The 12,942-nt window shown below is 39.4% G+C and overlaps 1 protein-coding gene across 1 annotated transcript in view; it reads left to right on the top strand.

Annotated features, from left to right (window-relative positions):
* Window positions 1–12,942, top strand: part of DACH2 (dachshund family transcription factor 2) — a 283,098-nt gene that overhangs the window by 145,759 nt on the left and 124,397 nt on the right. The window contains exons 2-3 of the mRNA XM_035541609.2: window positions 3,543–3,658; window positions 7,673–7,677. Of these exons, the coding sequence (XP_035397502.2) occupies window positions 3,543–3,658; window positions 7,673–7,677 (121 nt within the window). The remainder of the gene's footprint in view (window positions 1–3,542; window positions 3,659–7,672; window positions 7,678–12,942) is intronic.

The raw sequence follows: 12,942 nt of genomic DNA, 5'->3' as shown, positions 1-12,942 counted from the left end.
TATTCTCTGACAAATTTCATTCCAAGCACAAATCAGAAATGAGCAATATTCAGATCATGTTGTCCCAGTAGTTCATTGTTCTCTTTCAGATTTAGCGCCTTTTTGGCAGGGCAGGGAGGATGACAAAAACTAAATAACCATAGCCTGAACACAGGTTAAAACCCCAAACTTCCAGTCATCTCTAGGAAAGACACAAGGGTTTTTTTGTGTGTGGTGTTTTTATTTTTTAGAGAAAGTAGTAGAATTTTTATCGGTATAGACCTTGAGCTGGTCTAATTAGTCTTTATGTTATAAAAAATAATATGATTACCAAATATGTTAATGGAAGATGGTATTCTCTTTTAGACTTCATGGTCTTGACTTGTGACAATAACTATTCTACTTTAACACTAAAATATTTTTAAGTGATACCTATAAACTGGCAGTTTCTAACTAATCTTAATTGAGGATTAAGTTGTTTTCCATTCCTAAAGGCAAATAGGTGGCAAATGTAATATTTATGTAGGAATTTTAGAAATTGTTTGAAGCTTATCGTTCAGATTTCTGCTTCCTTTGTTACCAATGAGGAAAACTGCATTTCTTCACTATATATAGCTTTCTGGAATGAGATAAAGGAAAAAGTAAAGAAGAAACCACAATTTTATGTGAATGAGAGTCAGTCAGCTGTAAGTAGCACCCAGCCTTGAGGTCTTGGTTTAAAAGCTAGCCTTAAGTTAGAGACAGAGGATTTTGATTTTGCTTGAACAGGTTCAGCTGGGAACAATTAAGTTCAAATTATTATGTACACGACTGTAAATTTAAGATCAGAATCTGGGCCCAGATAGTTGCTGTATTATAGAAGTATTTGCTAAAGGGGTGTGAGCAGTTTAGACGTAAGCATTTTGTCCAGAGCCTGTCAAAACGGCTCTGTCTTGTTGCAGCGGTGCTCGCCGTGCTGTGGTGTGTAGGCCGGATGGACGTGTGGTCGGGCAGGGCTCTGAAGGGCCTGGTCAGGCCTGGGCTGAACTTCTCTCTAGCTGTCCTGTAAAACTTTTTCAGTTCTGGACAATGCATACAGTTCAGTACATAATCACAGGTTGGTGAGTTTCACTTCTGCTTGTAGTGTGTGCTGGGAAAAATTTAAAGACCTGATGCGGTGAAGCTGCGGGCTCTGATGGTCTGCTCAGAGTCACGAGAGTTGTCGAAGGAAACAGCCGTCCGCACAGTGGCATAACCGGGAGTGAAACTCCTTGTCTCCCCTCCTCTCCCTCTGAAAACCCAAATTATAAATGACGTGTTTCTTCGTCAATTCTTTTAAAACTGTTTGATTTTTAGATTTATTTTTTTAAAATTTTATTTTTTAGCTTAATATCAAGATGCAGAGGTTTCTGCAAAAGAGTTGTTGATATTTGAGCTTGAGAAGGGAATGCTTTGTAGTTTTCTGGGTTGAGCTCTTCTCCTGGAGAAGGCTGCTAACTTCAGGTGTTTTACCTTTGTACTTTTTTGCAAATTCATTAAGTGCCAACTAAGCAGTTCCAGATGCATGTGTGTGCACAGTCTTCTGTAAATCGAAATTGTAACAATTCTTTTTTATTTAAAGGCTCCGTAGACAAGCGTAATAGTATCTGCTAGGCAATATTCTTATGAAGTAAGTGAATGATTTCAGCAGGTGATTTTAATAGAGAACCCATATGTGCATCTAACTTCCTGTGAAACTCGTATACTCTTATTTTAGGTTTACCTTGTTACAGCCTAGTGAGTCTGGGCTTCTGTAGGAGGCTGTACTGCATAGCCATCATAGTATGATAAACAACTTAGCATAAAAAAGAAAAATGAAAAAAAGTACTGAATAAAATGAAATACAAAATGGACTAACTTGAAGATTAAAAAAAAAAGGATGGAATAGTTTCATAGAGACAAAATAATAAACTGAAAAAATGATTTTGTGCTACTTTGATGTACAGTAAAACAAAATAACACTAGCACACTGTGTGAAAAATGAACAGGTTAATGGTACCTCTGTGTAGTGTTGCTGGAAGTTGTCTTCATTTAAACACAGAGTTTGTCTTACATTGATGGAGGGCTTTGCCACTGTGAGTTGATAGAGTGAGGTTTAACTGAAATTTCTTTGTGGACTTGAAGTCATTTTGGAAATGCTCTCTATTCAAACCTCATTCATTGTTGCAGCATAGTTATTTTACACAATGTTTCACTGTATTTTGTCAAATCCTCTATTATTCAACAAAGTAAAATTTGTTTTGATCAAAGAGAAGCTGCAATACTTTTACAAACACTAGGAGGCTGTTATTTTTATTACTTGGCTTGGGAAAGTTGATTCAAATGGTTCTTTGCTCCATAAATCTGTATTATGATGGCAGCTGTACAGGATGATTTCATGTATGCATACTGATTTAAGGGATAAATGTGATAGCTGAAAATACATAAATGTAATGTGAATATAAAGGTCTTTAACATTTTGGATTAAAAATCAGAATCATAATTCGTAAGATGGTCAAGGCATGCTGAGTTTTTGCTGGGTTGGGCTAACATTCTTGGTTTAACCTTTCTGTAGTAATCAGAAACACAAGTCAATCCAAGAACATAAATAGTCAGGGTTGGGAAAGTTGACTGTTAAATTACTACTGCATCTTCAGAAATAGACTGTTACCTGCCGTGATTCAGAAGGTGGAAATTATTATCATAAAGATGGTGTTGTCTTGTAGGTTTCCACTCCTCATCTTTAGGCCGTGTAACTTTTCGGTCTTGGATGCTGCAGGTGCATGGCTTCAGAGCAGTTACTACTGAGACCCCTCTCCATTCATGACCTGTAAGAAGTGGGAAGCCCTGGATAAACGAAAAGCTTGGCCAGTGTATGGATTGTAGAGGTGCCTGTAGGTGTGCCTCCTTGAGGCCAGCCTGGACGGGCAGGCTGAGATGCCTGGTCAGCCCTGAGCTGGCCCATAGCAGTTTCTGGAAAGAGCACGGCTACATTCATGTGAGCCTGAGCACATAAATTCTGGTGGACCCAATCTGAATAGCTCTGGTGTCCCTCTAGTCATTGCATCATTAATCTACAACCCCTATAAACCACAGTTTGTGAGATGAGTAATGCATCTAGTTGCATTTTCAAGAGTTCACCAATGTGCACGTGAATTTCTTGAGCTCCATTTTGCAGGCAGGAATATTAAGAAACAAATATTAATTACCAAAGCAGTGGCATTGTGGGACTAGAAATACGGATTGCTTTGTTTTTGGTGTTTTAGTGCTGGTAAAATAAATGTTTTCTAGTCGTTTGTGTGACTCCGAACCATGATTATCTAAACTACAGGTGGTTTTCAGCAGTTTACTGATAGTTCATTTGAAATCTGTACAGTTCTTGTTGTACACTTAATTGACTGGCTTATTTTTATTTTTTCCTAGGCAAGAATTTCTAATGTATTTTTGTGTATTGTTGATGTTCATATGTTAAAATGCGTAGTAAGCAAATGCGTAGTAAGCAAATGCGTAGTAAGCAAATATTTCAAAAATAAAATGTGTTTTCATTTATCTTCTTATTTTATCAGCTCACGACCAGGAAGACCCCCCAAGCGTTCCCTAGGAGTTGCGATACAAGAAAATGCACGTCTTCTGCCCCATGGAGTTCCAGGCCTCTTATCACCAGGACTTATCTCTCCGACAGGTAATAAAATCCATCAGATGATCAGCCTCATCTCTTCATACTGCACAGCAGTTAAAATAAACTAATATTGATCTAACTGCCTTGTCCTTCAGGGCTTTTTCAAGCTTTACCAGAGGTTACATTATTGGATTTTTTGAGTGTTCATGAAAATTCTGTTTTGTTGCTGCAGTGACTGAAATCTAATGGATTTGTAATTTAGTCCTTTATTAATTGTAATTTCCTTACAGGAAATTCCATTAAATGTGTTATTTTAGTAAAAGAAAAAAACCTGAGAAAATGAACTATTGTCTCAGAGAGCCCCATAGCATGCATTTCTTCCTTTCAAATGCATGTGTATTGTAGTTCTCATGGGATATGAACAGTGTGGCTAATGTGTATTGTATTGTAACATCATTAATGTATGCTGGGAAGATAGCAAAATGCTTGTATGAATTGTAGAAGAAACATTCAAAAAGCAGATAAGTTCACATTGCCACAGTGGATTCTATTTTAATAATCTGCATTAAATATTTTAATATGAAAAATAGCAGAAAAACATGTGAAATAATAAGCAATCCCTGAACATAATTTAATGCATATATTTTATTCCACTTCATTAATTTATTAGTAGAGTTTAAATTAAATCTTGTGCTATCTTGATGAGTGTTTTAATTTTTTATTAATTGATGTGTGCCAAAGACAAGTAAGTTTATTTTGGTAATAAAATCAATAGGATACAGCTGTATTAGCTAACTATATTCCTAAAAGTAATTATTTAAATATTCAAGAGGCTTAGCAATTTTAGGATTACTGTCGAAGTCCAGTCTAAATATATTGTATCTCCATAATAACCAAACTTAGTAAAGTATTTAGCAGAATACAAAGTCACAGAGCAACTTACTGGAAAAATAGAATTAAATAAGTGATTTTCAGGGGAATAGTGATTCTGGTCTTGATCTTACAGATTACTCTGCTTGCCAAGCTTGTTGCACTGGGACTAAGTGCCTCTGTGGGTCCCAGTGTTCAGGAACGTAACAAAGCTGAGATCTTGAACTTTTCCAACAAATCCAAGTGTCATGAAGATTTCACAGTGAACCAATAGCTCTTATCACTGTGGAAGTAGAAATAAATATTCTTAAGCTGTAGTAGTTATATAAAGCGTTTTACTACACTTAGATGCCGCAGTCAAGCTAGTGCAACTTCACATACTGTAAATACGTGTAGCAGGGATTTACAATTGTGTGTTTACTCTTGTGAGCAGTTAACAAATGAGGTTTTTAGTAGCTCATGTTCTTGGCCCAGGAAGTTCATGGATTTGGTATTGTGTTATTACCAACAGACAGGAAGGGACAAAAGCTGCCTTGTATTGATAATTTCTTGTCAGAAATCCAGAATATTGCGTATTACTTTTCCACCCCGTTTTTTTTTTTTTGCAAATAGGACATCAAATTATGCAGATTATTGCATTTCTTTAAATTGGGAAATATTTTCGATCTCAGTGCGTTGAATATGTATAGTAAAATAGAGTCATAGACACATACAGTGTCCCACATATTTTAAGTATCACAGCATTTGAGTAAAAAATGTTGAAATTTAATATCTAGACTGTTTTATGTTGTTTGGAGGCTGAAGTGATGACTGGGATGTATCCCACCCCATTTAACTTGTGGAGGATTGTGTAAGGAGATTGGCCCCTGGGGGCTGCCCTTCAGCCGAGGCGCAGGGTGGCTGCCTTTCTGACCTTGTGAGCCCTGTATGAAAACCTTCGTGTGACTGAATGCCAAGAGTCGCAGACAATATGCCTCGAGCTGCTGAAAGGGAGTTTTGCGGGTAGCTTGTAGGCGGGAGAAAATGCTTGTTTCCACAGCGTGACAGAGTTGTTGAGGGCCCAGATGAGATGGGTCTGTGTCACCAGCCTGTGACAAAGCAGCTCCACACCATTGGCTGTGTAGTCTCATCGCTCAGGAATCGGAGCTCCTGAGTTCTTGTTTCATCTTGTTCATGAAGAAAAAACAGTGTAACGAAAGTTGGGGTAAGCATGGATGAGGAAAGGTGCCACAAGAGCCCCTTGTAAATTCTTCTTAAGATGTTGCAAACTTGATGGAGCACCCGGGATATGAAGCTTCCACTAGCTTTATTTATATCTATTTACACTTAATTACTGGTTGCTTTGCTCTGGTTACCCCTCCTCTTTAGTCTTCTGACGATCAAGTGAAGGAGTTTGTGTCCATTCTTGCAGTTGGTTAGATGGAGGTCTCTTGAAGTTGCTGTTCTGGCCACAGAGCACACCGATCCGTCTGTAGAGGGTATTACAGAGCGATGATTAGTAACTTCCTGCAGACCTGAGTGAGCCGTCTGTGTTTCGGCTCCTTGAAATGTGCTGTTATTTTCATCACCCATTTGGTTTGTGTCAGCTCAGTTTACATGGTCATTTTCACATAATAAACAGGTAGTTAAATTAGGCATACTGCATTTCCCAGCGCAGAGTGTAATTTTTTTTTACATCTTGGCAAAGTGGACTACAGCCATGTTTACCTATAAGTAATTTGTGAAGGAGCTGTAAGTGAAGTGTCTACATTTTAAAATATTTGCAGGTACCTTCCACCTTCGGGAAATGGGAATGTTTGACTTACGATGAGACTGGAGCAGCAGGGCGCTTAAAGCTGCTGTGATTGAGAAAGATGAGGCGGTGTGCCTGGGATGCGTGCCACCGGGAAGGGCTTGAGCAAACAGCACGATAACCATGCCCAAGAGCTGATATTTAAGTACTGCCCATTCTGCATTAGTTTAGGAGAAAGTGTTTTGCTTCTTGTATTCTTGCAGGAAACATGGAAATCAGCGCGTTGCCCTTGCCTGCTGTGAGGGCAAAGGAAAAGTCCCGTATGTCAGCGAGTGACAGTCATCAAAGGCTCTGTTCTTCAAACAGCGCAGGGGGATGAAGTGGCAGTAACCAAAAAAACCACTTCATCTCCTATTAATGTACAAGACTTTGTCATCAGTGTATCTTAACGAGACAGTTGGGACTTACTTACGGAATAGATTTTTTGTAACGTTTAGGCTCTGAAGCAGTGGCATACAGTGTGGAGAGAAGCTGAAATCCTTTATGTAATTTAAACCCGTAGATTAGAAAACTTGATATGGAGTGAAGCTGAAAGAGCAGCTGGATCTTTTGATAGTTACACATGCTGACTTCAGCCCTCCTACCTGTGATCTAGCTCCACTCTTTTCAAGGTAGCGGAGGGGGTGGCTTATGGAAGAAATCATCATGCTTCTAGAAGGTGGTTACTCTGCAGTGCAGGGCACAAAGCCGCTTTCAGGGGCAGGGCAGGCCACTCTGACTGCCTTTGGGCTAGGCATCCCACAGCAGAGGCTGATGAGGCACTGTGGGCCAGGAAGATGGATGCGAGCCCTGTTAAAACATGTCTCTTGCCATTTTATCTTCCTGAGGTTTGCTGTCCAGAGCTGCGTGGCCTGGCAGGCCTGATGTGCTGCACCAGCAGGCCGACCGCCATGAGCTTGGGGCTGGGGGCTGCGGGCACTCAGTGCCTGAGGTGGGCCGGAGCCTGGCCAGGCGTGTGTTAGGAAAGGAAAACGAGGCATGTTCAGATACATGCTCCACCCTGCTGGGGAGGAGACAGGCAGCTTTAGAAGTTTAAAGGTTAGACAGGTGTTGGCCCCCAGCTGGTGTGTGTCTGTCTGGTAGGGGAAACTTCCTGCTGTGTCCTGGGTGCGGGCACTGTAGCTGGCACTGCCATGAGGGGGTGGGATGGATGTCTGAGCCCCCCCCCCAGTGCTAATACCTCCTGATCAAACCCACTGCTATCATCAGGTCCCCTCTGTTTTCTTGCAGTGCTCTGCCCAGGTGGCGGAAGCAAACCATCTCCATTTCCAAGTGTGTAAAATACACTGCTATTTTCATTATCAGCTGGATTAGATTAATCTCCCTTGAAGTGATCATTTTTTATTTCATAGGCATTTATTTCATAAGCAGACAGTTAAAATAGACATTATCTGTCTCACTAGCTGTTCGTCTAGTGTTTGTAAGAATGTAATAATTAAAACATTGGCTTGTTTGTATAGACATGAATAATTTTTCATGTGTAGTTTTGGCTTATTAATAGTTAAGAACTTGTGAACTGAAGAGTTTAATGTATTTAATATTTTAGTGAAATTAATATTTCAATAGATATACCAAATAATAGCATTGTGACTTAGGAAAAAAAGAAAAAAAGTGGACAAAAAAAATGAAAAAGATAAAAAGTAACTTAGAGGAGTATGGTAGCTTCATGTGTTACTTGAGTTCAGCAGTGCTATTTAACAGTCACTTCGTCTTTCCATGGAACAGAGAGGATACGATAGTATTTGCTGTAGTCTTTAAGCATTTTTATTTGGTGTACCTGTTTCAGAGGAACGAGAGAGACTAGAGGCTTTCAACATCTTTGGTGTCCAGCTGCTCTTTATGGATGTGGGCTTGTGGTCAGGCAGCACGGCCCCACTGCCTGTGGGAACTCCCCAGTGCCATCGACTCCACGGAGCTTCGCCTTGTTTCCCTCTGGAACTGGTGCTGCTCCGGTGCCCTCCAGGGTGTCCTGGCTGAGGACCTGTAAGAGGTGCCCTGGGTCTGAAGAGCGGGGCAGCGGGGCTGTCCCTTATGGAGGGGTGCAGCAGGGCTGGAGATAGCAAATCTGCTCCATGTGCAGCGTTGGCTCAGAGACCGGGATTGCCAGAACCAGGCTCTGAAGGTTTCCGTGTTTGTACTGTACTGTGAAGCCTCCTTTTAAGAAAGAGTTATTTGAAGAATAAGCATTCATTCAGGGTCACTTTACAGAACATCTGATCGATTTTACCGCTTGGGGTGTTAGATGTAGGGCTGCCGTGGCTGGCAGCAGTCCTGGAACCTCTGAGAGCACGGAGCAGATGATCTTAAGGTTAAAAGAACCCTTTCCTTTCTCAAAATGCTTAACTGAGCATTTTTGTATGTTTACATCCTATTTCTGTGGCTCATTTCACTGTTTATGGTTATCCTTTTTTTCTTCAGTTGTCATAGATGTCACTTTAAAGTTCCATTTATAATGAGAAACATATGTACAACTTTGTCATTGTTGGCATTACCTGGCTTGGTAGAAATTATTATTTTTAATCAAAGGCAGACATACTGATTAAGGATGCCGCAGCACTTCTCTGCCGATGGGGAACGTTAACAGTTTATAAATTGTTCTTGGTGACAATTCAGTAGTGAATTACTTTGATATATATGGCTAATAAATTAATATGATTAAGTTAATGAGTAGTACAAGTGTTGCCAAACTCCGCTCGTCAGGCTTTTAATGCTGCTCCACATTTGCAGCTCTAGCTTCCCCCTGTGGTGAGAGGATCAGTGCTACCTACGCACTGTCATTGTGATAAATGGCATATCCCACAGTGCCCTGCACTCCATCTGGTGTGTCCCCAAAATGAGAAATATTTTATACAAATCACACACTCAGAAGCTCAAAGGACTGTAGAAAGATCTGTTTTTTCAAACAATAATAAAAATGCATATATCTCTTTAGCAACTCTTCATTTTTACTGTCGTAATGAATGCATATAGCTTTGGGAAATGAAAACTCATGTGAGTAACAGAGGAAAGTTATCCACTGCACAGTAAAGCTGACAAATAAGTTACATGCTCACTCTTTTATTTTATCATGAAATGTTCTTAGATAAAAAATGATGTTAGAACATCTATTTAACTGGATTTTAAAATTAAAGACCACGTATGCCGCATGATTGAGTACCACCCCATCTCATGCTGGCAAATTTCTATGCTGAAGGGAGCATGAATTTGAGTGAATGACGAATGCAGGATCATATCATTGCTCCTTAAAATACAGCCATTCAGTAGAGTTCTGATAATCTGAAAAACTATACCTAGTGACCATGAGTCACTCGATTCCTCTTTCCTTCTCTCTTTTAATGTTATCTTTCTTTAGGGATCCATTTTTAGTGTCTACTTTATCTGTGTGGGACATTACAGTTTTGACAAATGAATACTTAAATCTGTTGAGAATTTACTGAATGGTTAACCTTGTTGTAAATGTAATTTACACATAGCCTCAGCTACTAATTATTGTCCAAGAAGTGTGAAACTCAGTAATGTACTTTCATTTATAAGCGTTTGCAAAAAAAAATTTTAAAAACTTGATCCTGCTGAGTTCCTACATCTTTTCAGATGACAAAGTTCAACCAAAATGTTCGCAGTGAGAGAATTAAGACTCTATTCTCTTGCCACTTAGGGCAGGTCTGCTCTGAATTTGTCTTGATTTGCCTATGGAAGGGAACCATTTGAAAAAGCTGACCTAAGTATCACATAGCTAACAGAATCAGTAAGTTTTCATCTCTCTGTTTTTATAATCTGTGACGTTCTTTCCCAACAGCTTTTTGTTAGCCTGGTGTCTGATGGCATTGAGGTCTGTAATGATCCTAATATGTCTGCCTCCCTCCAGCACATCTATAACTACCTTTAAAGCTATTTTAGCTTTTTTACATCATCACTAAGAAATGTCTTACAGTCAAATATGGTATTGGGAGGTATGAAAGATTTGTTTTACTTAACTCTCTCTGTTGTCCAGAGGACTGATTTGACAATAACACGACTATTGTTATTTTTTCTTAGGTTTTATTTTTCTATACAGTTGTATGATTATGTTGAACAAATGTATTCTGAAACATTTTCCGTTTGGTAGCTTTAACCAGTATCACAGCAAATGTATTTAAACGCATTAAGAATGCTTCTGTAAGAATCCTAGACTGACTGCATATATTATACACTCTTACATTTTAATATAGGAAGCTGGTTTTCTTTTTCATTAGCAAAATTTGTATTGTCATTGAATAAGTTTTACATGAATGGTAGCAGAGAATGGCTTATTGATTTAGCTGTTTATAAGGCTCCTCAATGCACTGTGGGTGATAATCCTCTGGTAGGCAAATCAAACATTTTCGGATTTGGGACTGTTACTTTGGGTGACATAAGGCCTCAGTCGTGATTCTTCATTTTAGAAGAAGCATATTTTGTGCTAACAGCAGAACTCTAAATATTATGGAATACAACATCAGAGACAAGGAGCATGTAGATCCTTACTGATCCTCTGCTTTGCTTTAGATATATCCTGCAGTATTTCAGAAGGCCTGTTAAGCTCTGGATTCTTGCACACACTTACAGTTTTATTCCTTTGACTTGAGAGGTAATGTCTATGAGAGGATGGAAACTAAAATTTATTTGTAGGATCCATTTAAAAAGATGCAATTGTAACTAGATAGATGATGCATCTCTGGTTGCAGAAAAATGTTGATCCATCACCTATTTACAGTGCTAAAATGTGCTATGTTTACCTAAGTAATATTCTCTCAAAATGCAGCATTCAGATAGAAATTAGATTTGAGCAGTGCAGTTTACCATAGGGAAACTTCCTAAAGCTGGATTTTGGCAAAATTCTTGGTAAAACAACACTATTGCAAGTTGTTCAGAAAAATTAGACAAGGAATAAATCTCACTGGATTGGAAAGTAAACGTGCTATACTTAAATCTAAGTATTTCCGTCGTTATAATTTTGGTTAGGGATTAAGTAATTTCAGTGTAATCTAACAGCTGTAGTGCTTCAGTCCTTGTCATACAGACCTCTGGAGTCCTAAACAAGCAAAATACTTAAGTATGTTTTTAATATTAAGCACACAAGTAATCCCATTGATTTGGATTGGACTAGTTGTTTGCTTTAACAAGTGCCTAAGTGTTTTGCTGCTTACTATGATATTCTGGAGATCACGTTCTATAAGGATTCTTCCACAAAACTGTGAATTCATTAAGTACCTGTATGTTAAACCAATATTCCCTTTTGATTGTCCTAGTGTTCTTCGTCCTTCTGTTGTCTTGTGTGGACTAGGGATCGTGAAAAGAAGCAACATACAGTTTGAAAAAAAAGTTGGAAAAGAATTTAGCCAAGTGGTTGCTGTCAGGTGATGTTAATTTGTTCTTTCCTGGCCACACTGAAGAGCTCAGAGTTAAGGGAGTGGCTGGCGCTCGGTGCCCAAGGTGATGGATGGAGGTCTTGCTTGTCTGAGGATGACGGTTTGCAAAGCACGACTTCTAGTTCTCCCTTCTCTTGGAAGTATTTATCCCAGTGCAAGGCAATGACAACCAAAAGTAGAAGTTTTTCGTTTGCTGATGATGATTTCTGGATTAGCCTTTGCATGGGTTTGCAGAGAGCAGAGCTTGGCATGCTGAAAGCAAGAGGGCAAATATGTTCAAACAAGGCCAAGTCTGCGGTGAGTCAGTAAGAGGGGACTAGCTGGGTATGCAAAGTAGGCATAAACTGCCCTGGTAATCTGGGGGAGAAGATTTTGGCATAATGTCTGTGTGTGTGCAGAAAACTGAGAGAAACAAGCTTAGCAATGAAGGCCTTCACTGTCCCTCCTGGAGAAGCGGCTTGCATGGCTGCTCGCCGGGGAGCAGGCCTCTGCGACGCAGCGGCTGCAGTGGCCACACTGGGCCTTTCCGCCTGTGCGAGAAGAATGTGCTCGTCTTTCAGGCCTCCCCAACTAGTGTAACATGAGGCCAAGTGCTCGCCACAAATTAGGGTTCGTGATGAAAAGAAAACAATGCTTACGGAGCATTTTGGGGAGGCACACTTTTTTATTAAGATAGCATAACTGAAATAGATTTCACTGTCTGATTGTTCTCGATAAGAGACTGGGTCCATATTAAGATTTCACTGGAAATGTATTTGTGTTGTATAAACTATTTTATCACAGTCAAAATTAATAGGTGTAAAGAAAAACAAGCTGTCATTGAGCCTAGTATTACACCCTGTCCTCTTGCTGAAGAGAGAGACCTCTTCAGTTCACAGGGAAGCATACTGGTAGCAACTGGAATTGCTGCTATCGTATGGTGCCTATTTTAAAGATAAATGTGGGACCATAGCTGTGGAGGATTCAGTCTAGAATCTGAATTCATCCTAAAAATCCTTTGCAAAAGAAGAATAATCCCTAGAGCTACCAACCTCCTGTGACTTGAATATGAAAAGCTTTACTTCAGAAAGAGAAGTATTTTATATAATACATGCCTGAATGTAAATGACAGACATTTTATTAGGAAAGGAAAGCCTTTATTAAAATATAATGATCTACATTGTTTTTATGTAATCTAATGAATTACAGTAAGAGCCTGAGAAATGAGCTGGAAAAGGTAGAGTACTCTCCCATGAAAGCGAGCTATGATAACCTTTTTGTAATTCCTTAACATGTTGAAAGAGTATTTCTACACAGAC

Source organism: Cygnus atratus, chromosome 13 (assembly GCF_013377495.2).
Source record: "Cygnus atratus isolate AKBS03 ecotype Queensland, Australia chromosome 13, CAtr_DNAZoo_HiC_assembly, whole genome shotgun sequence".
Lineage (NCBI taxonomy): Eukaryota > Metazoa > Chordata > Aves > Anseriformes > Anatidae > Cygnus > Cygnus atratus.
The sequence above is the reverse complement of the archived record's forward strand: the minus strand, read 5'-3'. Positions and strand labels throughout refer to the sequence as shown.